We start from the raw sequence: 23605 nt of genomic DNA, 5'->3' as shown, positions 1-23605 counted from the left end.
TGTCTCTTTAATAAGTAAGCAGTTTGGCTCTATTGAGAAGATTTTTGGTTGTGAATGTGAACATTGCTTTCATCATCAGAGGCAGGACTACCATTTGTCCTTCACTTTTTTTCAGGTTTTTTTTTTTTTTTTTTCCCATAGCTAAATATTGCAGACATTGAGATGGACCCTCAGAGCCAAGGTGTTGTCTCTGAATTTGGTTTAGTTTAAGACAGACTTAATATTATGTTTCCTTAGAGTAAAGAAAAAAAACATAAAATCACATACTGCTGTTAGGTCTACACCTCAGCCATTGTGATTACTTTCAAATAAATTTAAAAAGAAAGGAAGAGAGGGGCACCTGGGTGGCTCAGTCAGTTGAGCGTCCAACTTCAGCTCAGGTCATGATCTCACGGTTCGTGGGTTTGAGCCCCACGTTAGGATCTGTAATGACCACTTAGAGCCTGGAGCCTGCTTCAGATTCTGTGTCTCCCTCTCTCTCTGTCCCTCCCTGGCTTGGGCTTTGTCTCCCTCTGTCTCTCCAAAATAAATAAATAAATGTTAAAAAAGGAAAGGAAGGAAGAGAAAGGTAGAAGGGGAAGGAGGGAGGGAAGAAAAGGAAGGAAGTTAGGAGAGAAGGAGGAAAGAAGGAAGGAAGGAAGGAAGGGAAATAGAAAAGAAATAATGAATGTCCAAACTCAATTTTTAGATGGAGTCTTGTGCATTGTGATGCTCCTCTTACCTTTTTTTTTTTTTTTTTTTTTTTTAAAGCATTTGTCTTTCACCTGCTGTGGCTTTAGAGGCTAAAATATTATTATGATATTTTTATGAGAGTGGTAGAAAAAAAATGAAAAAGCTTTTCAAATTTAGCAAAGTCTGTACAAATTTTTACTGAAACCATTTACTGCTCTGGTCAGTGGAGATGTAGCTTGTTGATGAGTATTTGATTTTTAGGCATTCTTAAAAGTGAGGCCTTCTTAAAAGTGAGGATGATGATTTTTTTCTTTGTTTCTTTGTTTCTTTGTTTCTTTTTTTAATGTTTATTTATTTATTTTTGAGAGACAGAGAGAGACAGAGAGAGACAGAGAGAGAGACCAGGGGAGGATCAGAGAGAGGGAGGGAGAAACAGAATCCGAAGCAGGCTCTAGGTTCTGAGCTGTCCACACAGAACCCAACACGTGGCTTGAACTCAGAAACTGTGAGATCATGACCTGAGCTTAAGTCAGAGGCTTAACCAACTTAAGCCACCCAGGCTCCCCTTTGTTCTTTCTCTCCTGGCTTTTATTTGTAGAGCTATCAGGGACTGAAAAGCATTGACAAAGGTTCTTCATTTGACCAAATTTTACTCAGTCTTTTAAATCTTCTCCATGGCCCATCTGTGCATTTCCTTGTAAAATCCAGTTTGAGCAAGAACCCTGTTAAGTCAGTTTAACCTGAACCCCCACCCTTGATATCTGATCACCCCTCGATATCTAATTGGGTTCCTCATCTCCTGTCATCCCCCTCAGGTGATGTTTGAACACCCTGGCCTGTTTTTGGCAAAGAAGCAGGTTAGGTCAGTTTAGCCAGAACTCCCCTTACTCCTGATGTTGCCTCTTAGTAATTTTCCATCCACCCATCCCTACCTTGCTCTTTGTCTATAAATTCCCATGTGTTTATGCTGTTTTAGGATTAAACCCCTTCTCTCTCCCCCACTATAAAATCCCATTGCAGGCATCCCTTTACCTACTGCGATGGTCCTGGATGAGGTCTGCCTTACCACCTTTAATGAGTGCCATTGAGTATTTTTTTCTTTAACAACTTAAGGGGTATCTTTTGTCTTATAGGCAACGTTTTAAGACTCGTAGTCTGTGGGCAGTGTCTGGTTTTCAGAAATGTTTTGTTTGGTGTTTATTGCAAATGGATTTAGTTGCCAATGCTTGAATAATAGGCACTATCATGTAATAATCCAGATTTTCCATTTTCTTGAAAAAAAATCTGAAGAAATGACAATATGAGAAAGACAAAAACTGGCTGAGGCAAGGTAGTGTCTGCTTCCTCTGGACGGGGCAGGCTTTCCCTTACTTCCCCTTGTGCCTCTGCGGTTGGCTTCTCTGGCTATTTTCCTCCACCTGGAGGTGTAGGCCTTTGCCTTTGCAATTCCTTCATTATGGTTTTCTAAGTACTTAGTACTTCATGGTGTTACTACGTGTCTGTAAGGACACTTCCACAGTCCGGTTTTTAATTATATGAATTTCTAAGGATCTGAGAACTCATAAGAAAAGGAATATACTATGCATAATCTTGAAGGAATATGGAATGACATTATTCAGATTCATATTGCACCAATTCATACAGGTTTCTTGGAGCTCTGATGTTAATGCTTAATTGTGTGCATAATTATAACACTATAATTGTGTGTCAATAGAGCTTTTTATTAATGATGTGATTTAGATATATTTCAAGAAAGTAACTCAATCAAAGTTGAGTTACTCAAATCAATCAATTAAGCCATTGAGAAATGAAAATACTGAAATTTTGGAAAATTAGCTTTTGGTCAAAGAATGCATGCTGTAAGAGGATGGTTCTATATATAAGTAGAAAAAGAAATGGACAAGAGTTTTACATCTTAAGTACCTGAGCACATAATTTAGTATTTTAATTTGCCTTTATTTTGGCTGAATTCAAAAGGAATTAAACAAAAACGAACCAAGTGTCTACTAGGGCCAAGTATTTCTGTCTATAAAGTACAGTTTTACTCAGAAGCAGTCCATGGTTTCTGCACTTCTTTTAGTAAAGGAATCATAAGAGTGATTCCTGTCCTGGGCAAACTGTGTTAGATTACCTTTTGAAGGCTCTCAACCATGTGCTTGGTTTGGTTTTAGGATTGTATACCTTAAAGTTTAATTAATACAATGACTGAAAAATGCTTACATTTAAAGGATAAGATTAACATAATTTGTTCACCTTGAACGATGTGAAGGAAAGGTGAATACAATGATACGAATTACATTGAAAAGATTAAGTTAGCAACTGAGACTTTAAAGAAGTCTGAGGTAAACTTTACTTACTTGGGGGTTCATAGGAAAGTTAAGCAATCACTTTGCTTTTTTAAGCAAAGCAGTAATAAATACTGTATATGTCTCAATATAAGGTGATCCCAAGACACTAATGTTTATTTCCCCAAATGAGAAGTTTTGAATATATAAAATAACCATTAGGCATATGGATAATGGTCAAATATTTACTTATATTTTAATGTATTAACTTCCACCTATGTATATTAAAATCACATATTACATAGAATATTAATTAAAAATACTACTTTTCTCCACCCTTAAAGTTCATGTGATTTGGCACTCATGTCTCTGCCATTACAGAACCCGTGTTTGGAGTCACCTGATTTTCTAGCACACACCATTTCTGTGAAAGTTCTTTTTGAGACTTAGTACTTTTTTGATAAAAATATGATTCTGACACTCCAAACCATATACCAAACTACAGCATCATTTACATAATAATGGGACAATTATTTTTAAAAATTTGTCCTGTGGGTGACTACTTCTTATTTTCAGCATGTAACCATCTAAAGTAGTGTTCTTTAGGGGCGCCTGGGTGGCTCAGTTGGTTAAGCGGCCGACTTCGGCTCAGGTCATGATCTCACGGTCCGTGAGTTCGAGCCCTGCATCAGGCTCTGTGCTGACAGCTCAGAGCCTGGAGCCTGTTTCAGATTCTGTGTCTCCCTCTCTCTGACCCTCCCCCATTCATGCTTTGTCTCTGTCTCAAAAATAAATAAACGTTAAAAAAAAAAAATTAAAAAAAAAATAAAGTAGTGTTCTTTAAAGTCTTAATAGTCTTTTGCATGATCATATCTAACATTTGCAACTCTAACAAATAATTACTAAATCTGTTTGGAATTTTTACTTTAAAAAACAGATACTGTTAAGTTACATCTGCAAGGATTTAAAACTAGGAATGATGGAGGTTGTTTCAGCTTAAATGTGTTTTCTCCAAACAAACCTTTGTTTTACATAATAACATAATACAGAGATTTAGACAAGGATTTAACTATGAGGTGATTAATTCACTCCTTCCTGGGAAATATTCTTGGGAGAGGAAAAAATTCTGCCTCATGCTTGAACATATATGATACTCACTTTCTTTTACTTCTGCCTTTCCAGGTTATTCCTTAAATCTTCACTAGTAAAGTGCAATAAAATGTAATAAGGTAGCTATCTGGGGGGTAGCGGGGAGGAAGCATCTTATTTAATGAAAAGTCAAGAAGATGTTATAAATATTGTTTCTTCCTTATCCTTGTGCATAGAACAATCATTAACATATCCAATTTTTACAGAAATATTCCTATACCAAAGATAGCAAGTGAGTAGATAAAAGGATATACTTCATGGCACATATTTTCTATGAATGTTCCCATAGTTGTATAATACTTATTGTGTGAGATTTTTATTAGGAGGTAGCAGTTAATTTGGCAGGAGATGTTGTCCTTGTCATTTCCTGATAACCATGAACTACACCATTAACCACAAACTACAGAAGATGAGAACAGCTGGTGTTTTTATAACAGAGGGTGATGAGGGAGATGAGAGAGCTTGGGAATACGAGAGGATTTAGAATTGATCACGCTTAGTGGTTTCTGTCTTAGTTATTCAATAAAATGCCTACTTTTAGGAACTGAAGAAAAATGAAGTAGTAAATATTATTGCTTTCATATCACCTATGAAAAAATTATTATAACATTTTTCAAGGAAGGAAAACTCACTTTTACTCTTGGGCTTCCAGCTTCATATGAAAAAAGTTTATGTCATTAATATACCAAAAATATGACAATTTTGTACTGCATATATTAGCAATAAATTGCACCAATGAAAATAATGATGGATTTTCATTTTTTATCTCTTAACAGTGGAAAGAGTGGAACGAGAAAACCTTTCAGACTATTGTGTTCTGGGCCAGCGTCCAATGCATTTACCAAATATGAACCAGCTGGCATCCTTGGGGAAAACCAACGAACAGTCTCCTCATAGCCAAATCCACCACAGTACTCCAATCCGAAACCAAGTGCCCGCGTTACAGCCCATCATGAGCCCTGGTCTTCTTTCTCCCCAGCTCAGTCCACAACTTGTTAGGCAACAAATAGCCATGGCCCATCTGATAAACCAACAGATTGCCGTTAGCCGGCTCCTGGCTCACCAGCATCCTCAAGCCATCAACCAGCAGTTCCTGAACCATCCACCCATTCCCAGAGCAGTTAAGCCAGAGCCAACCAACTCTTCTGTAGAAGTCTCTCCAGATATCTACCAGCAAGTCAGAGATGAGCTGAAGAGGGCCAGTGTGTCCCAAGCTGTCTTTGCAAGAGTGGCATTCAACCGCACACAGGTATGCTTAGCATTGCACATGATAGTTGGTGGTTGAAATGATACTAAGGACAGAATTGTGACATCCTCTTTATCTCTTCAAAAAAACTTTATCGATCCCAGAGCACACAGAATTAACTAGTAATCCTTAGCTCAGGAAATACTTGATACGTGCATAGCCATAATTAATTAATTTCAGTAAATAATGAATATCTGTGAACCCATCACCCAACTCAGGACCCAAAACGTTATCAATGCTTTGGGCCTACGTGCTCCTTTCTTTCCTTATCTTCTCATCTGCTTTTCCCCAGGTATAACCCTGATTTGAATTTTGTGGTTAACGTTCACTTGTTTTTTAAAAACTAGTTCTAAAACTACTTACGTACGCACAATCTATTTACTTTGTTTTTGAACTGTATAAAAAGAATATCATTGTATGTCATAATTTCTATAATTTTTTAAGTTTTTCAAAATATACAAGTTAGAGTTGAGATTGATAAAGTGGGGGTGGGGGAGGTACCTGGGTGACTCAGTTAAGCATCTGACTCTTGATTTCAACTCACTTCGTAATCTAATTGTTCATGAGGTTGAGCCCCGTGTCAGGCTCTGTGCTGACAGTGTGGAGCCTGCTTGGGATTCTCTCTCTCCCTCTCTCTCTCTGCCCCTCCCCTGCTTGCTCATGTTCTCTCTCTTTAACAAAATAAATAAACATTAAAAAAAAAAGATATTGTTAAGGTGGTAATGGATAATTTACTCATATTTTTCAATATTTTGAGGTAATCACATGCCAGTATAATACCAAGCAATAAAAAGATAAACAGTTTATCTATGTAGATCTTATTCTATTGAGGACCTCACCTCAGAGTTTCTGATTCCATAGTCTGGGGTAGGACCTAGAAATTTGCATTTGTAGCAAGGTCCCAGGTGATTCTGGTGCTGCTGGTCTGGTAGCCATATTTTGAGAACCCTTAATTTGGTCCTTACATGAGTAACTAGAAAGTAAAAGTGCCAATCTCAAGGAGCTAATGACCTAGTAGTAAAAAAACCAAAATATATTCAGATAACAAAAGTAAAATGTGAAGTAAGGTGAGTGGTGTAGGAGAATAATGATGGTTGTAGTGGGTATCTATGGGGAGCTGGGGGTAAGGAATACTTATAGTAGGATGAATATAGTGAGTCTTGAAGAGGACAGTAGGTTTAAATTTGATCACCCTACTAAATGCAAGGCAGGAAGCTAAGCTCAGTGCAGATGCAAAGATGAAAAAGATCATAGGCAAGCACCATATGTAAATACCTGACTTGAATATTAAGTTTCTGGGGAGTTAGACCTTGAAGGATAAATAGAATTTAACAGGCAAAGATGGAGAAGAAGGGTACTTTAGGCTAAAGGAATTAACAAGAAAAGTGCTGAGTCAGGCATGTGTGGGAATAGTTGGTAGTTGATAGCAAAGCTAGATAATAAAACTTAAACGGGGAAATAGATCAAAAAAGGTCTTAGGGCCATGCTAGGAACTTTGAACCTTATTTAATAGGCACTAGAAGCCATTGAAGGTCTTATGTAGGAATATGCTATAATCCAATAATCAGAATTGGACCTTAGGAAGATCTTTTTCTCTCTCATGATAGCAAGAAGGTAGGAATATCATTTAGAAGGCAGCCATAAATATCCAGCTGAAATGTGTAGAAGTTCTGAACTAGGCTGGTGGTGGTGGGATAGAGAGTACAAAATCAAGAAGAATTGTGGAAGTAAAATTGACAGAAAGTGCAACCACCTGAATGGATAAAGAGGGATGGACAATAAAGATAATGCCAAGGTTAGAGCCTTGTGGCTGAGAATAAATCTGTAATTATTTAGAGAGTCAAAAAGAACATTGAAACAGATAGTTGGAATAAGTTTAGTGATTATTTTGGATCAGGCTATTTTGACTCCGAAGTGCTGGCAGATCTTTCTTTCTTTCTTTCTTTCTTTCTTTCTTTCTTTCTTTCTTTCTTTCTTTCTCTTTCTTTCTTTCTTTCTTTCTTTCTTTCTCTTTCTTTCTTTCTTTCTTTCTTTCTTTCTTTCTTTCTCTTTCTTTCTTCCTTCCTTCCTTCCTTCCTTCCTTCCTTCCTTCCTTCCTTCCTTCCTTCCTTAATGTTGATTTATCTACTTTGAGAGAGTGGGGGAGGGGCAGAGAGAGAAGGAGAGAGAAAATCCTAAGCAGGCGCTGCCCTGTCAGTATGGAGCCTGATGCAGGGCTCAAACTCACGAACTATGAGATCATGACCTGAATCGAAATCAAGAGTTGGACGCTGAACTGACTGAGCCACCCAGGCACCCTGTACTGGCAGATTTGTTCAAATGAAGGTATTCAGAAGTCATTCAAAATATGAGTTTGGTGCTAAAAAGAGTTTTCAGGGTTAGAGAAAGATTAGAAATTTACTGACAGAGCCTGAGATTTAGAGAGTCGAGGGAAGGAAGAGGAGAAACCATCACCACTACTCCCACCAGGAAAAGAGGTAAAAGAAATGCCAGTAGAGATGGGAGCAGGTGGAGATGGAAGAATAGGGAGGTAGTAGTGAGAGTATACAGAACATGAATAAAGAGTTTGCAGAAGGAGACTTGTCCTTGTGAGCAAAACTAAGACGTCTGGGCATGAGAAGCTTGAAACCATGCCATGAAATTTGGCAATTGGTTGGGAGAGACCTTTGGCAAACCTAGAGTGTAATTTCATTAGAGTTGAGAAGGCAGGAGCCAGAATTTAGGAGTTGAGGAGTGACTAACTGTTGAGGATACAGAAGCAGGGGCTGCAAATTACTCTTTCCGAAATTTGGTGTTGAAAAGGAGGTCAGAAGTGTGTTGACAGCTTGAATGTGATAGGGAGTCGATCTGAGATAGAAGGAATTGTGAAGTAGTTTGGGATCTCAGCTGAAGTTAACAGGCATGAACTAGTGATGGAACCAAGCACTGTGGTTTGGTAACAGTCTTCAGGAATGCTGGAACCAGAGGAGTGGGAGCAGGGAAGAAGCACAGTGGGATGGTTTGAGGTTTGGTGCTGAAAGATTAGGTGTGGCAGGAGACCAAGAGGGTGAGATCTCCTGCCCCCTTGACTTCGCTGATTTACGCTTTCTATTATTGACAGACTCCATTTACAGCATTTGAAAATGAGTTTGGAGGTCCACGGAGGTCTGCACATGTTCCAGATAGCACTCTATGATTTCTTTTTTGACTCAAAGTACTAAAGCAGCGTTTGTGTGTCCACAGTTATCTGAACTAGGGCTATGAAAAATTCTGGTGCTTTTGAGCCAGTGTGTTACTAAATGTTATTGCTAAATACAAAGTGGAAGGATGCATCTTTTAGTCTTTATTTTGTGTTTATATGTGTAGTTGTGTGTGTGTGTGTGTGCGCATGTGTATGTGTGTGTGTTCTTTCATGTATCATTCATGTGCATGAATAGGCATTTCATAGCTAGCCAACATTTTATTGGTTATATATACAGTTCCTTTGGCTAAGGATAAAATTGAAAGCATGGTTGTATTACTCTGGATTTTAGAATCAAATACAGTATATATTTTATCCAAATAGCATGAAGCCTGAGAGAAGACTCACAGAGAGGCTAGACAAAAGACAGACCTTGTTGGTGTGAGAGAATGCTCTGCCAAGGCCCTAGACTCCTGGAGGTCTGTCTTCTCCTCCACAATCCTTTTTGTCTATTTTTATGGATTAATGATTTTTCTTTGGCATTGCCATCGTTCAAGTGCCAAGTTATAAAAGGTCTAATTGAAGCATGGAACACATTTTATTATTTTCCTCCTGCCATTAAATTTGTAAGATGGCTACACCCAGAAAGGAACATTCACTTTCAATCAACATGAGCTTGAGTTCATGGGCCAGCCTTGAGGATATCAAATGGAAAATGCATAGGAATGTATGAGTATTTCCTTTTAAAATTCTGCTTTTAATTTGGGAAAGCTTTTCATCCCTCTGGGATCATAACCTGTTGTGTATAAAGCCCAACCTAATCAAGGTAGATGGTATTGACAGAATGACATAGTTTGAACTTAAGCTGGAGGTCAGCAGGCAGATTGTTTTTGCTGTATATACTGTAGTTGCTAACAGCAAGGTTGGACAGCTGGGTTTCACCAGCAGCATCATTAAATGGAAAACATGGCGTACTGTGCCCCGTGAAACCAACCATGGATTTTCCAAATGTTAGGCTTTTTTGAGTGGAATCAGACATTTATGGGTGATATCATGATTTGCCGGCTATAATAAACAAAAATTAACTTTATACATAACAACGTAAATGAAGTATTAATTTTTGGATAGAAAGGAATCTCACCATTTTTTTCCTCAAAGCAAACAGGATCAGAACCATTTATTTTAGATGAATACCTAAGGCCAATATCAATCTTGTGTCCATTTGCTTTAGTGAGATGTAATATACCTTCAGTACACTGAGTATTTCCTAGAAATAGTTCATGATCTCTATTATTCATTTATTATCAAATTCAATAAAAAGTACTTTGGTTTGTCATCCTATAGTTTGTATTTCTGGATTTGTGCTCAGTGATTGGACCCTGAACAACTAGTAATTAGAGACAGTGTGTATGTGTGCGTATAGAACAAATCACATGTATAACATTCATAAATGAAGCTAAAGCTGGAAAAAAAAAACAACCACATCGGCCTAGTTTTTCATGTTTAAAACTTCCAGAGGAACAACTGAAATTCATAATAAATAGCATTTGAAAATGCCAGTTCTCCAAGGAGAAACTATTAATTACTCTGTATATCTGATCTATTGCCACTATATCATTTGGTGATATAAAATAACACAATCGAGGGAATAGAGCTATATTTCCAAGAACTTGCTTTTTTAAAAAAAATTTTAATGTTTTTATTTATCTTTGAGAGAGAGAGAAAGACAGAGCACAAGTGGGGGAGGAGCAGAGAAAGAAGGAGACACAGAATCTGAAGTAGGCTCCAGGCTCTGAGCTGTCAGCACAGAGCCTGACACGGGGCTCAAACTCATGAAACGCAAGATCATGATCTGAGCTGAAGTCAGACGCTTAACTGACTGAGGCACCCAGGCGCCCCTCAAGAGCTTGCATTTAATACATTTTTATTTTAATCAGTGTGTCTTGAGATCATGCAATGCCAGGGTATCATTTCATCAGCATGGGCACGAGACTAATGTAGTAATGTAGTTCTAGATGCAGGGTATAGCAGAGCATCACATCCTGTCTGTGCCATCAGGATGATAGAAGCCTGTTTTTGTCATTATGACCTTGCAGAAAATACATTCTGAGCATTGTCACTTTCTTCTTTACTAGTCTTTTGGAAGAAAAGGTTAACCCCACTTTTTTTGTCTCTGAAGACTTTTATGACAAATGAGAGATCAGATGTTTTCTGGCCTGGTCATTAATTTCCAGGAAATTCCTGTGATATATTTCTAAGTGTTTCTATTACCTATGGTCACAAAGTGAGGTGCTGTGGGTATTACACCAGAGTAAGCCGAGGCAGATAACATGCCTGCTCTGTGTTTGGTGTTCTATTTCTCCCCCACTTGTACTCCCCTATACTTTTACTTCTAGAAGCTAGTGACTGCTGGTCAGTTTTTCATTCAAAGGACTTTCCTCGGACTATTGGATTTTGCTTTACTCACACAGGCAGAGAGCTGGTAATACTTAACCAATGTCTGATAGGTGCAGGGGGGTAAAAGGCCAGCTCCCCTGCCTCCAGTAGTAGGGACAGCACTGAAGTGTGACTTTTACTCTAGAGCTCTCTGCAGATGAGGCTGAGACAGGGACTGCTTGGGTTTCTTCCCTTCCCTGTCCCACTTTTCCCACTGCCTCACCAGTTTCCCTTTGTACTTCCTTAATAAATCACTTGCACAGGAATCTTTATCTCAAGATGTGATTTTTATCCCAGATTATAGATCAGTGCCCCTGCTCGTCTAAATAGGCTTTTGGTTATATTATGGGGTAGTAGTTTGAATAAAACTTATCTTCAATTTTATGCCTTACTACGTTCCAAATATAAAGTAAGATATCACTATGGGAATAGTATAGATGTTTTTACTGTACTACTTTCTCTTGAAAAGTATCAGCACTATTATTGTTTAAAGCCCTCTGAATTCAATGGACTGATATTGATATTGGGAAGATTTACTTATGGTTATCAAATACAGGAAAGAGAAAGAGAGGGAATGAAACAGAAATGGACACTGGATTTGAAGCCCTATGAGATCTTCTAAACTTGACTTAAATGAAAACCACCCTTACCAAGTCTAAATGGTGAATTATGTAATTCACGTGAGTTTCAGAGTAGTTTTGTTCCTTCGCTCTGCCCAGTGCTCTGTCAGTGATGCAAGTGGTGTTTTTAGGACTTATAATTTCAAGAAATAAGAGGACCCGAGCTCTATCTAGTTTCTTTTTCTTTTTTTTCTTTTCCTTTTCTTTCTTCCTCCCTTCCTCCCTCCCTTTCTGTCCCTTTCTTTTCTTCTCCTTTTCTTTTCTTTCTGTCCTTTTTTCTTTCCTTCCTTCCTTCCTTCCTTCCTTCCTTCCTTCCTTCCTTCCTTCCTTCTTTTGTCCCTTGCTCCCTCCCTTTTCTCTTTTCTTTTCTTCTGCAGTTCATTTTCCCTTGCTAATATCCTAAATTTATGTTAGTGTTGGCATACTTTCACTTCCTAGGCTTATGGACATTAAATAAGTCGCTTATTTACTGTGTTTACTCACATCTGTGCTTTTTTGACAGTTTGATTATGAATCCTAACCTTAAGTGTTCTTTTGCCCCTTGTCACTTTATGGACTTGAAAATATTAATCAGAGGCTTGTGACAGTGTGAAAAGGTTTATGACAGTATTTTAAAAGACAATATTACGAAGGAATGGTTGTGGGATGCCCACTGACCTATAATAAGGATGGCTTCATAAAATATGTACAATGACTCTTCCTGAATAGATAAACTATTCTCTAATTTATTTAAAAATCCAATGACCTACATATTCATATGTTCAGAAATCCTTCATTTACTAACATTGTTTCTCCTCCGAGACCTTCCATCTGAGCAAATCTGTTAAATGAAGTAGAGGAAGCTTTGATCCAAACTAGGCTAAATCCATTGGAATGGCTGCCCTGCCACATGTGAATGGGAGCATTAGAATGCTAGAAAGGGAAAGTTAGTTGTGGTCCATGTTCCTTCTTTGCATCACTATCCCCTTTCCTTGGTGGTAGAGTTCAGGAAATACCCTTACATAAGGAATCAACAGTAAGAAGTTTCTACAGTTTGGAAATGAGGCTTTTTCCACCTTCATTATTTATATAATAGAGTTCTTTTTCCTCTAGCACATTACATCATAACGCAGAAAGTTCAGGTCCATTTTCTGTTTCAGGTAGCTCTCCTGAACCAATTCTTAGAAACATGTTTTCAGTAGATGCACAGATGTGTTTCACAAAATGTGCTATTCTGTACCAGTAGGACTCTAATTTGGTATCGTGCTCCTTCTTCTGTTTGATGCAAAAGTCACTGAGTTACACAATTTGCAACCTTTTGTCAAAGGCTTTGCTTGAGAAAGTTGTTCATCGTGGGTCTTATCTGATAGAGAAGAGGATTTAAAAAATCCTTCAGGAAGTCATTTGGTGGACCTGTCCTTATTTGACAATTTTTTTTTTTTATGAGATTTTGCAAAGAGTCTGCTGTTTACTCATCAAAGCCACATCATTTGAAGAAACTTAAGGCCAGGGTCATAAATACAGTTTTATAAAGTGACTCAGCAACTGGAGAATGTTTTCAACAGATTGGAAAATTAGATTGAACAACGCATCAGGAAAGTTGGCAGTAAGGTCAATGGCTAGAAATGTACACGTGTGTGTGAAATGACATGGGTTTTGCTTTTATGCTTTATCGATACCATGTTTATAGTATATACACACCCGTGTTATTTGGGTTAAAAGTGACTAAGGACTTGCTAAACGGTATACTTCGAAGTGGCACAGTTAGGAAGGGGTATGTAGCAACAACATGAACATTTTAGTATCCAAAATATTTGGAAATCTGAACTTAAGTGGGTTACCAGTCCATTTGGGGAAGGAGAAAGTCTTACGTTTGATTTATACATATTGTTAGCCAAAGATAGGCATGATTTAATTATACATACAGTTTATATTTGTAGAAAACTTGACTTCCAAGATATTCAGCATTATTTCTCGGCCAACCTCTGGTCTCAGTCATCATTATTTCTTACTATGCAATAGAGATACGGCACTCCACAAGTCATACAGGAGTGGAACACAATGCAAACCCAGGGGTCTTGACTCCATGGTCCAGTGAGCTGCTTATAAAATGACAAGGAAGCCTGTGAGAAAAAGGAAGTCCATCCACTGAAAGGTGGCCTGTATATATGAAATGCTGCAGATCAGGCATGAACATGTTATTGGGTTTTGAAGCAAATAATACACCCTCTTTTGATTTCAACATTAAATTAATAAAGTGGGAAAAGATGGCCCTGCTTGCTTCATAAAATAGGCAGTCTTTCATTTCAGAACCACTGGCTTGAATTCATAGATTTAAAGATTATAATAATATTAATATCTCTCAGTATAGCAGTGTCTCCAAGTTCTTAGATGTCTTAAGGATGGCCTCTTGCTAGTGGTCTCACTTTAGTTCCTCTTGCACATATACAAACTATCATTAATTAGCACCTTTTAGGCAATTCCAGCTGAAAAGGAGGGAGGAGATACTGGCTTTGTGTTCTGGGTAAAGAGAAGGTTGACTCGGTAACTGTCAAACATATATAACCCCCTCCTCATTACTTTTTTTTGGTAAAGATTTCCTTTTAAATGTTTATTTATTTTGAGAGAGAGAGAGAGAAAGAATGCATGTGGGGGGGAGGGGGAGAGCGAGAGAGAGAGGGAGAGAGAGAGAGAGAGAGAGAGAGAGAGAGAGAACCCCAAGCAGGCCACACACTGTCAGTGCAGGGGAGGTTGATGCAGGGCTCAAACTCACAAACCAGGAGATCATGACCTGAGCCAAAATCAAGAGTCAGACATTTAAGCAACAGAGTCACCCAGGTGCCCCAATAACTGTCTCCTCATTCCTATATCTACTTGAAATAGAAAATTTTGTGTAAAAGAATATATAAAGACCCCACCGCCCCTTTACAAAACTGGTACCAAAGAATCAGAGGAACCAAAGATGACAGAGCCCTATTCTGTCTTTTCCTATCCCTGACCAGTGTCCAAGTGCTTAGAAATTAGTTACTGAACTAATTATAAAAAATTCAGTTTTCTCCATTTTAACTAAAAAAGTCTTCCTTTGGGGGATGGTTTTACAAGCTTTTGTCACTTTTTTTTTTTCTGACAAGGGGTGATCAGCTCCTTTCACACAGATAAGGAGTCTCTTCCTTCAATAAGGACTTTCTTTTACCTCCTGTGAGTGTGTCTCAATATAGACTTATATTTTTAGTGTGAAGGTTTATTTTAGTATTTAGTCTCCTCCAATCCTGGGTGATGTTTACAATTAAAGTAGAATTTTTATAGAAGAAATACAAGGAACACTAGCTTTAGATCCCATTATTTATATACTTTTCACCATTGCTTATTTAAAGTAATAAAAAAAATACACAAGGAGTGTTCCTTTCATGGCCATTGATTGAAATGATGACCATTTGGCCTGGGGTTAAGTGCATGTTTGTTCAAATAAAACGAATTATGTTTAAAGGCCAGAAATGCTGTGAGAAAAATATAACTGAATCAATTTGAAGTCAGTTGGAGATTACAACGTTGTTTACATTCTGTCTACAAGTTTTGTACCTAAAATTATCAGTGTACATCACAGCATTTACTTTCAAACATCTTTGACTGCAGCACCCAGTGAGAAATACCTTTTACATCATGAGCTGGTACATACACTCACACATGTGCACATACGTGTGTATGTCCGTCTGGAGTTCCATCTCATTTCAACCTGTGTTTTTGTCTATCTGTATATTCTAAAGCAAAACCTTCATGAAAGAAAAAAAAAAGCTTCGGGTAATAATACTTGTACCATGTATGAAACACCCTGGTAATTTCCAATCTACTGAATTGCATGTCATTATAAAAGAACTAGTTATGATCTACTGAAATCTATCATCTACTAATAGTTATGACCCATGTTTAAACAGTGATGCAAATTAATGCTTATTTTAAATGACTACAGAGTTACTTAGGGAGGAAAAGTTGTTTTACTTTTCTGAGGTATAAAAAGAGTATCTTGGTTTAGTGACATGCTGGATTACCATATGATCGTTCCAGTTTATATAATTAGTTAAATTTTTCTTTACATTTCCTCTATTCCAAATAATTTTAATTCTTCTTCTTCCTGAAATGTATCCTTTACATTTTCTGCCTTCTATGCGGGAAGACAGCAAAATGTAAGTGGAGGGCCATGAAAATTTGAAGTTGCAAATTTAAAATAAGAATTGTATTGTGTATTAGTTCTGTATTTATTTGATATAGTTCTGTATATTCTATATTCAATTAACAAATGTTTATTAAGCATTCAGAAACTATGGTAGACCTTTTAATGGAGGCTAACATTTATTGAACACTTAACATGTATCAGTTATAAGCTCTAGGGAATCCCATGAGGGAAGTAAAATTATTTTATCAGTTTTACAGGTGAGGAAACTGTGCCATAGGAAGATGAATTAATCCTTGGCTAATTGAAGCCCTATTTTGAATGCAGAAATTTTGACATTAGAACTCACATTCACGACCACTTTATTCTCAATTATTTCTGATCTCATAGAACAGAACATGAAAGATACAATTTCTCCTTCAAGGAGGTTGAAGGGGTTAAACGGGCTTTCAAACCAGTAATCCTGTTGTGGTATATTAAGTACTGCGATATGTTACATGTACTGTGTGAGAACACATGTTTTTGACCTTGGAGGTGATTGAAGTTAATGCAGAAATATTTCAGCAGGAAAAAAAATGATATTTTATAACTGTTTCAGGACAAAGTCAACTCATATGTTAACAGACTGCTTTACTTTTTATATCTGAATGCATTTGATACATTTGAGATATAAATATTCAATAAATGTATGTTTTTGTTTTGTTTTGTTTTGTTTTGGGAAAGTACTATTTTTGCCAATGTTTTGACAAAGTAGCCAAAGCTAGTAAATTTTGGGGGCAGTTTGCCAACAGTTGTTTCACACAATACACATAGAAACTAGAAATAACCAGGGCCCAGAACTTTGTGAATGCAATAGTCATGTGCCAGGTACTTGAGGTGTTAGTAGAAACCATGTATGTGCCCAGAGCTGAGAACACCACTGGTAAATGTTTCTAAAGGGAACCTGTTCAGTTCTCTATTTGATTTTGCTTTTTTGTACTCATGTGTTTAGAAAATTTTGGCTTGGATTGTGCATAACCCGCCCCCTGCACCCCCCCCCCCCATTCCAATACCTAAGAGTTTCTAAAGACAAAAATGGAAGGGATAAAAAGAAAAAAAAAAAAAACCAAAAAACTGTTCATCTAATTGCATCTATCTTTGCATTGATTAGGTAGGTAAAAATAGTAAAGTTCCCAGAGATCTGTTTCTGGCTAAATTCCTTCACTGTATGTGCTCAGGAGTGGCTCCGACGAGGGGATTGCTGTTAGGAGAGCACAGGTGATTTTGGTTTCAAGAATGTTTTGTTGGACCCACTCTGTGTTGCATGTACTATATTCTGATGTGTCAGGTAGCACAGTATAGTTTTATTATGTCCCCTAGAAAGAAAGCTGTCTTTGAGGGAAGTGTTTTATTTAATGAATTGCAGATTGGGAGTAGATGAAATATTTGGTCTAAAGTGGAGTCTGCATGGCCAAGAATTTCAGTTTCCACTATCTTGGTGTTTACAATAGGTTGAATGAAAAGATCTTGAGTGTAATATGTGGTCCAACAGGGCCTGTTCCTGGCGTTTCAGCAAACACAGGACTCCCCCATCTCAGACCAGTTTTTAAAAATGCATTTGGTGCGTTCTTAGAGCTTTATATCCCTCTATATTCCCAACTAACCACTAAGCACAAATTATACAGATTCTTCTCCCAAGGAGTTTACTGTATGATGAAGAGAAGAGGTTTTCTAGTAGCACAATGTAAAAGATGATGAGTGTCATAAATGCCAGATAGAACGAGTGCCATCTCAGTTCAAAGGAGGGAGAGACTATTGCCAACTGCAGCGTATATGCATACACACATATGTACATAGTATTTTAGTGAATTACAGAATACATTTCTACAGCAACAACATTTGTCTGCAAATGTTACTTTTGTATATGCATTTATATTTGCAGAGTACATTAATTCCCTTTAGATGCTCAATTCTATCCACCCCCATCCTACAACCATGCTACATGCATAGGCTGCCTCTCCTAATAAAGAAATATTGTAATAAAGGGAGGTTTTATTAAACTAATGCAATAACGACATTTTCTTTGAGGATTTAACACATCATTTTTAATAATAAAAATCAAATTGTCATTGTTGTGCCCTGTATACCTTTTATTCAAATCAGCCTAAGTACTCTGGCTCCATGGCTGAGCAGTACTCTAGGGGGTGAAAGGAGGGTGAGTATTTTTAGCATTACACAAATGAATTTCAGCATACAGGTTCATAGTGGGGCTGTGGATTATGAATATGGAACCCAGGGAAACCTGTTTATATTCGTGAGCAGAGGGGGAAATGCCTCTCAGGAGTGTCTAGAAGGAAAGGAGATTGGAGATGAGGGAAGAATCACTTCTGTTAGGTCCGCTTTCTGACTATAGGATGTCAGCACTTTCTACAGCCATGCAGCTGGCTCCCCAGCTTCTGTAACTGTGTGTTAGTCCCTGGAATAGAAAAGCTCACTTTGTATGATTAGGCTGGGAATTTTGTATTACCTGGTCTTCACAAAAGAATACCAGTTTTTGGCTCTCATGTCAGCTGGAACCAGACATTTCAGAATTGTGTGAAAAGTAAGGCTGACAAATGAGCATGCAAGCATGAAGAGGGAAGTCGTGAAGATTGAGATGTGAAGAGTACCTTTGGAGGATTTTTGTTTGTTTTGTTTTTAAAGGGAAGTATGTGATAGATCATACTCAGGGGTAGGATGAAGGGTTGGCCGATATGACTGACAAGATCCTTTCTACCTTTGACCCTCTATGATTTTAATCTGTAAAATGGGGGTATACATGTCTTTGGACCTTGCTGACTGGTTAGGACATCATTTGTTTAAAGCAATATATAAATATGAACTAAATATATTTTCAGACTCACCATTGCATAATACATATGTCTCAATTCATGTATCCTTAGAGTTGTAGCTTGATTTCTGAAGATCATCATTAAATAGCTTATATACTTTGTTCATACATCCAACAATACATAATTAAAAAACGTTATTAGGGGATGGGCTTTATTTTCTCTAAAATCTATCTTTGTTCAGATTGGAACTCAACACTTTGAAACTATTTGCTTAGATGATAAATGAGCATTTTTTGGTTGAGTTACTTCAAAGGTATATGTTACAATAAATATGTGAACAGTGCAAGTTACCCTTTATACCTCCCACTTCAACTGCCACAAACAGAAATGTAATTTACAGAAATGAAAACAGTCTCCAGCTAGCTTGAAGCTTTTTCCAAGGGGGAGCACCGGGGTTTGCTGGGCCAGTTTCCTCAGTACACACCTGGTATATATCACTTTAAAAAATAAATTATGCCTCATTAAATTACAATTAAATGGAATCATGATCATTTGTTTTTCTGGAAGGAAGATGTTTTGCATATTGAAAGCCTAATTTGTTGCAGGTGACAAAAAGGCTGAACAGATTATCTAATATCACTTCATTTTGGGGGTAATGTTTGCTGGTTATTTTGTGTATACTCCAGTAGTTCAGAATTATATTAATGTAGACTATAGTAGTTTCACTTCAAAACTTTATCAGTTTTTGTACCTATTTTTAAAGCTTTTAAGGAAAAGGACACTTCTCTCGGTGTTCTAGATCAGCCATGCTGTTTTTTTTTTTTTTTCCTTCCAGGGTTTTAATACTGGCCAATCCCTCCCTTGGCTAGTCTCATCGTTGTCTCTATATCTATGTACTATGTATGTTTCAAATCCCAGCCAAGTTAAGTCCCACTTCTTCCAAAATGTTTTCCCTGAGTTGGCAATACTTTTACCCTCTTCTGAACTGAGCCGGCACTCATTCTATCTGGAATTTATGACACTTGTCATCTTTTACATTGTGTTTTTATAAACCATCATACAGTGAACTCCTTGGCAGCAGAATCTGTGTCTTCTTAATCTTTTCTTTCCTTTCTGAGCTTCATACCAAGTCATAAATAAGAAATGAATTAATAGACTGATCTGTCATTTTTTGGTAATGGGTACATTGAGTTTGGGGGTTTCCTAGATGAGCAATGGATAGTAGAGCCTGATCCGACAGAATTACTAAAGGTCTGGGAGATATCCAGAACAAGTGTCTGTTAAAATCTAGGCAGCAATGACCTCCAGTGTTGCTGTAAGTTCTGGAGTTGCCTGGGAAGGTCTGAGGGGCTCAGACTTAGCGTTTGTAAAACCTGGCCCAGGTTTTGGTTCTCTTCTTGCTCTCTTAGAATTAACGCTCAGCATAAGCAGTTTCTCACCTGTCCCAGACAAGGCCGCAAGGGCTAGTGCAGGAACTTAGAACTAAATTTTAGGGAGCCAGTCCTGGTAATGTTTCCCAAGCATTTCTGAGTTATCAGCATGTATTTTACACAGGAACAATTTGGGGCAAACTATATAAATTGTTGAAGAAATATGGAAATCATAATAATGTAAACAAGAAAGCTCATCAACAGAAATTGCAGATTCAGAAACTATAAGGTCATTTCATTTGCCACATAGAAATATTGTTTAAAGTGCTCAAAATAATAAGTATATCAATTTTTCATTTTAAAAATCAGCCCAAATTCTTTGTTTTGTTTGTGGAGATAGCCTCTAGTAGCAACCGAGCTAGATGGCATCATATTATCTCTTGTGCTTTCAATTATTTTGTTTTTATTGAATTTTCTGCCAACATCATATACAAAATCCCCCATTAAAAGTCCAGGAAGAAGGCCAGTTTGAGGTTCTTTTTCCCACCTCGGTTCTTTTTTCAGTGACTTGTAACCCAAGAGCTGTTGTGCAAGGTGGCTTTCTTTCCTGTGCAGATGTTCACGCTACTCCTTTTCAGTCAACATGTTTCCTGGTCTTACATAACCTCAGCTAACACCATGCTGGGAATTGTGATAATCTCTCCCTTGAGAAGGCTCTGTTGCCTACAATGAGAGAAATTCTTAATGACCACTTTACTCAATACTTGCAATATGTTTTAATGTGATTACTGATATGAAAGTTTAATAAGCAATATCCCGGTTAATTTATTAATTTCCCTCAATTTTCACATTCTCAATATTCATGATCTTTCTATTCATAAAAGTACACTTTTTTTTTTTTCCCCCCTCAGTGCCCAGGTGCCATGCCACATTCTCTGTATCTCAGGCTGCATATTGGGAATGTTTAAGTGACACCTCCCGCCTGGCCGGTTGATAATTAAAATGCGAGACAGCATAGTGGCAAGGGCTTTAGAAATATTTATGTGAGATAAATTATTAATTTATGTTCTATTCAAGACAGCTTCAATATGATAAACATTTACTTATCTTGATAATTAGATAAGGTGGTTTGTAGTGTAAATTATGCCATAGATTTTCTTTGGATTTTTTTTTTTTCGCCATGATGATTTTCAGCTAACTAAATAAACTCACTCTACATTTATGAGCCTGCAGAATTTGGACTATATATTTTTTTTAATTCAAGTTTAAACAGCGAGGAGCACATAAATAACCAAATGTAAAAGACTCAACAAAACAACTAAAACTCTTTTTGTGCTCACCAGTTAGCCACTTGTTATTGAAAATGTCTGAGGTAAAAAGAATCTGCTTTGGAACCATGGCTACACAGATGAGACTTTAAGTAAATAATTTAGAACAGTGTTCTCATTCTCTGGGGCAATAGCGGAGGCAGCACTGACCACCTTGTTGGTTTGAGACTTTATCTTCAATTAGGCAAATAAAACAGAGGCAATAGTATATTCCACCAGCCCCTTAAAACACAAACATCGTGTCCCACTCACTTCAGAAACGATGCTGATGAGCAATCATTTACAAGGATGCTTTGTCTTGATTTTTCTTAGAGATGGATTCATTTCCCCATAAGGTTGTCCAACATGTAAAAAATGTAGGGGAAGGATTTCAGTGTAGGGGTGGGGGAGGGGGTGGGGGTGGGGGAAGAAAAAAAAACAGTCAACCAAGCCAAAAAGAGAAACAAGTAAAAGACCTCTATGCTTTGCAATAATTTTTTTATTGATTATGAATGAACAAACTTGCTATTTTGAATGTGGTCCATTAGAACAATAGTTTTTGTTATTTCACTATTTTGTATGTAAGATCTTTACTATAATGTACTCCACTTTCAAAAATAATTTCACAGAAGAAGAATACGTTTACAAACTGCCTTTGAAGTACCATAAGTATCGTTGTAATAACTAGTGTAAAGACTATATCCATGCAACCCCTAAAATTCCTCCCAGTTTGGCAGTCTGAGATTTAATAAAGTGCTAAAGTTGCTTATGCTAGAGAGAGAAAGGAGAGGAGGAGGAGGAGGGGACCGACTCATCCCGTATGCACTGAGTTCATTATTAAAGAAAGCTCAGAAAACATCAATCTTAGTGTCTTATTGGTATTGATTTTAAATCCACTTCCCTCTTGTCTCTCTACATATTAATTTAGAGATTTTTATCTTAGAACAAATTCACTATTAATATTTCAAGTTGCTTCATGCAAGTGGAAAGTAGGATAACTTAAGGCAGAACTGACTTTGAATTTCAAAAAAGAATCCATACCTAGATTGTGTAACATTTTCTGGAAGACAAATGTCTCTTGCTTCTAAAAGCATGATACATCTAGATTTTCTTATGCTCATTTTACCAATACAGTATTTTCACATTCATGTCCTACCTTTTCCTTTCCTTGGGCATGCATGCACACAGACACGCACTTAACATTTCTTCTGGCTTCACTGTGTGGCTTATTTCATTCTTGTTTGCAAAGACTTCTCTAATCAAAGCAACATGACACTCGTATTGCAGAACTATCATATGTCGTACTACGTGTACATCCTTATAAATTGTCTTGCATGATACTTTGAGTGGTGATTACCTCTTTAAAGTGCTAATAGCTGTGTGATGCACACTCTTGTGATATTTGCTTCACTACATTACAAATGCATTACTTATTTTTAAAACTTGCCTACCTTACCCTGAAGATTTCTTTCCAACCAGAGGTGGCATATTCTTCTTGGATCTAACACCTTTTTATATTTAAGCCATACTTTACAAATCTGATAGTGTTTTCTTTGCATTCATATTTCCCTCAGTGGAAATGTCTTTGGCACCTACTTTTCGCAATTTTGGGTTGCCCCGTGTGTTCTAAGATACAGAAGTTAGCATTTCAGCTCTTCCTGGAGGATGATCCTAGACTCTGGTCTCATATTGCCCTGAGAAGAGACACCCTGAATTGGAAGGTGGAAAGTGATGTCTCTTTGTGAAAATTTAACAAGAGTTCAGAATGGAAATTGTTTAGCTTTTGCCCAGATTACTTCAGTGATTAGAACTCCGGTTCTAGCCCTTTTCTTACGTGTATACTACTTTTCTCTAGACTTGTCAACATTTTCCTTTCCTTTGTGAGTTCTCTGCCATCCGAGCACATGAAAACACCAATTTCCTATTTAAAGCTTTTTGGATGAGTCACATATTCAGAAATTATCTGAGTCTATACATGGCATTCTCTGATGTGTGCTCTGACCCCTCACCAGCTGTGCCTGTATTTCCATTGTTTTAACGACGGTGGGATTAGAGCTGCCCCAAGGAGGGCATCTCATGAAAAAAAGTTTGGGTGCCCTCTGGTACATATACGAGGATACCAATTATGTATGTGGATTGAGAAGCTATCAGAGGGTTAACACAAGTTATGGCCATTTGCTTTGTGTCTTTTTTTTTCTCTTTTTTTTTTTCTTTTTGCCATGAGAAACATCTATATTGAAAACAGTGGCCGGTCACACAGAAATTCAGCCAAACTTTTTTTTTTTTTTTTAAGTCGATGTAAATCTCCCATGCTGTTTAAATGTCGGAACTAAATTTACCAAACTTGGCAGATTTGTAAAGCTGAGCAGGACTGCCAAGTGTTCCCAGTTTCAAGCAGAGAGA

The 23605-nt window shown here is 37.4% G+C and overlaps 1 protein-coding gene across 4 annotated transcripts in view; it reads left to right on the top strand.

Annotated features, from left to right (window-relative positions):
- The window catches only part of SATB2 (SATB homeobox 2), a 218691-nt gene that overhangs the window by 104761 nt on the left and 90325 nt on the right, over positions 1-23605 (top strand). For all 4 annotated transcript variants that reach the window (XR_006220874.1, XM_042995010.1, XM_007094730.3 and 1 more), the window contains exon 7: positions 4883-5355. Coding sequence is in view for 3 of the 4 variants with exons in the window: in XM_042995010.1 (XP_042850944.1) it covers positions 4883-5355 (473 nt within the window). In the remaining variant the exon portion in view is untranslated. The remainder of the gene's footprint in view (positions 1-4882; positions 5356-23605) is intronic.

This window comes from Panthera tigris, chromosome C1, assembly GCF_018350195.1.
Source record: "Panthera tigris isolate Pti1 chromosome C1, P.tigris_Pti1_mat1.1, whole genome shotgun sequence".
Taxonomy (NCBI): Eukaryota; Metazoa; Chordata; class Mammalia; order Carnivora; family Felidae; genus Panthera; species Panthera tigris.
The sequence above is the reverse complement of the archived record's forward strand: the minus strand, read 5'-3'. Positions and strand labels throughout refer to the sequence as shown.